This window comes from Monoraphidium neglectum (genome assembly GCF_000611645.1).
Source record: "Monoraphidium neglectum strain SAG 48.87 unplaced genomic scaffold scaffold05345, whole genome shotgun sequence".
Lineage (NCBI taxonomy): Eukaryota > Viridiplantae > Chlorophyta > Chlorophyceae > Sphaeropleales > Selenastraceae > Monoraphidium > Monoraphidium neglectum.
The window spans coordinates 2580-3445 of NW_014008285.1; the positions used below are offsets into that span (position 1 = coordinate 2580).

The 866-nt window shown below is 62.6% G+C and overlaps 1 protein-coding gene across 1 annotated transcript in view; it reads right to left on the bottom strand.

The window, feature by feature from the left end:
• The window catches only part of MNEG_15459 (hypothetical protein), a gene marked incomplete at both ends in the record, with an annotated part of 2958 nt that extends 2432 nt beyond the window's left edge, over positions 1-526 (bottom strand). The window contains one exon of the mRNA XM_014036070.1: positions 357-526. Coding sequence (XP_013891524.1) covers positions 357-526 — 170 coding nt within the window. The remainder of the gene's footprint in view (positions 1-356) is intronic.
• Positions 527-866: the final 340 nt, after the last annotated feature.

Here is an 866-nt window from a genome sequence, read left to right on the forward strand (position 1 = left end):
GGGGGGGGGGGGGGTGGGGGTATTGCAAAACATCGTTGCGTTTCTTGGGGGTTGTGTGTGTGTGCGCCCCAATTGGTACAAGGTAGCGTTGCTGCAAGCTTGATGTCCATGCGTGTGGCTGGAGCTGCTTGCCAATTTTGCAATTGCCAGAGGCTGCATGTGCATCCCCACGGCTGGGCCTGCCGTAACTGCCTTGGCCTCCCAGGGCGGGCGCCCTCACAGGCCGCCGGCGGGAAAACTGCCGCGGCTCTCCGAATGCATGAAGGCAGGCGCGGATCTCTCTGACTGCCGGCCTGTCCCTTTGCGGTGCCAGACATGGCCCGTGGCGGCCAAGGCGTGGCTACGCGCTCACTCACTCTGTGAAGCGCTGCTGCACGGCGCTGAACCACGGCCTGGATTTGTGGCCGATGACATCCAATGGGTGGAGGATGAGGAAGTGGGCCATGAAGGCGGTGACGGCTGCTGCAGCAAACATGAGCACGCTGCACGCGTCCTTGCCAAGTTTCTTGACCGTGCCCTTAGCCATGAGCCGGAGTTCTGTGATAGCGATGCGTGGTTGCAAGTTGGGGTTGTGGTGTTGGAGGTAGGGGGGGGGGGGGGTGTTTCATGCGGAGGGTTCCCCGCCTAGTGAGGGATGGGACCCCAGGCGTCAGCCATGGGCGTGCAGGATGTGGGCGTGCCGGCCTCCTCATTGCTAGCGAGCGAGGGTGCCGGTGATATTGTCTCATCCATTGCAAAGGTGCGGCATCGCCAGCGCTGCTGACCGTGCTGATTCCCGTTTGTGCCGCGGGGGGCTCGCAGTGAACTAACGCATAATGCTGGCTGCGTACGCACTTATCACGTGCACGTTGAAACCCACCCGCGCG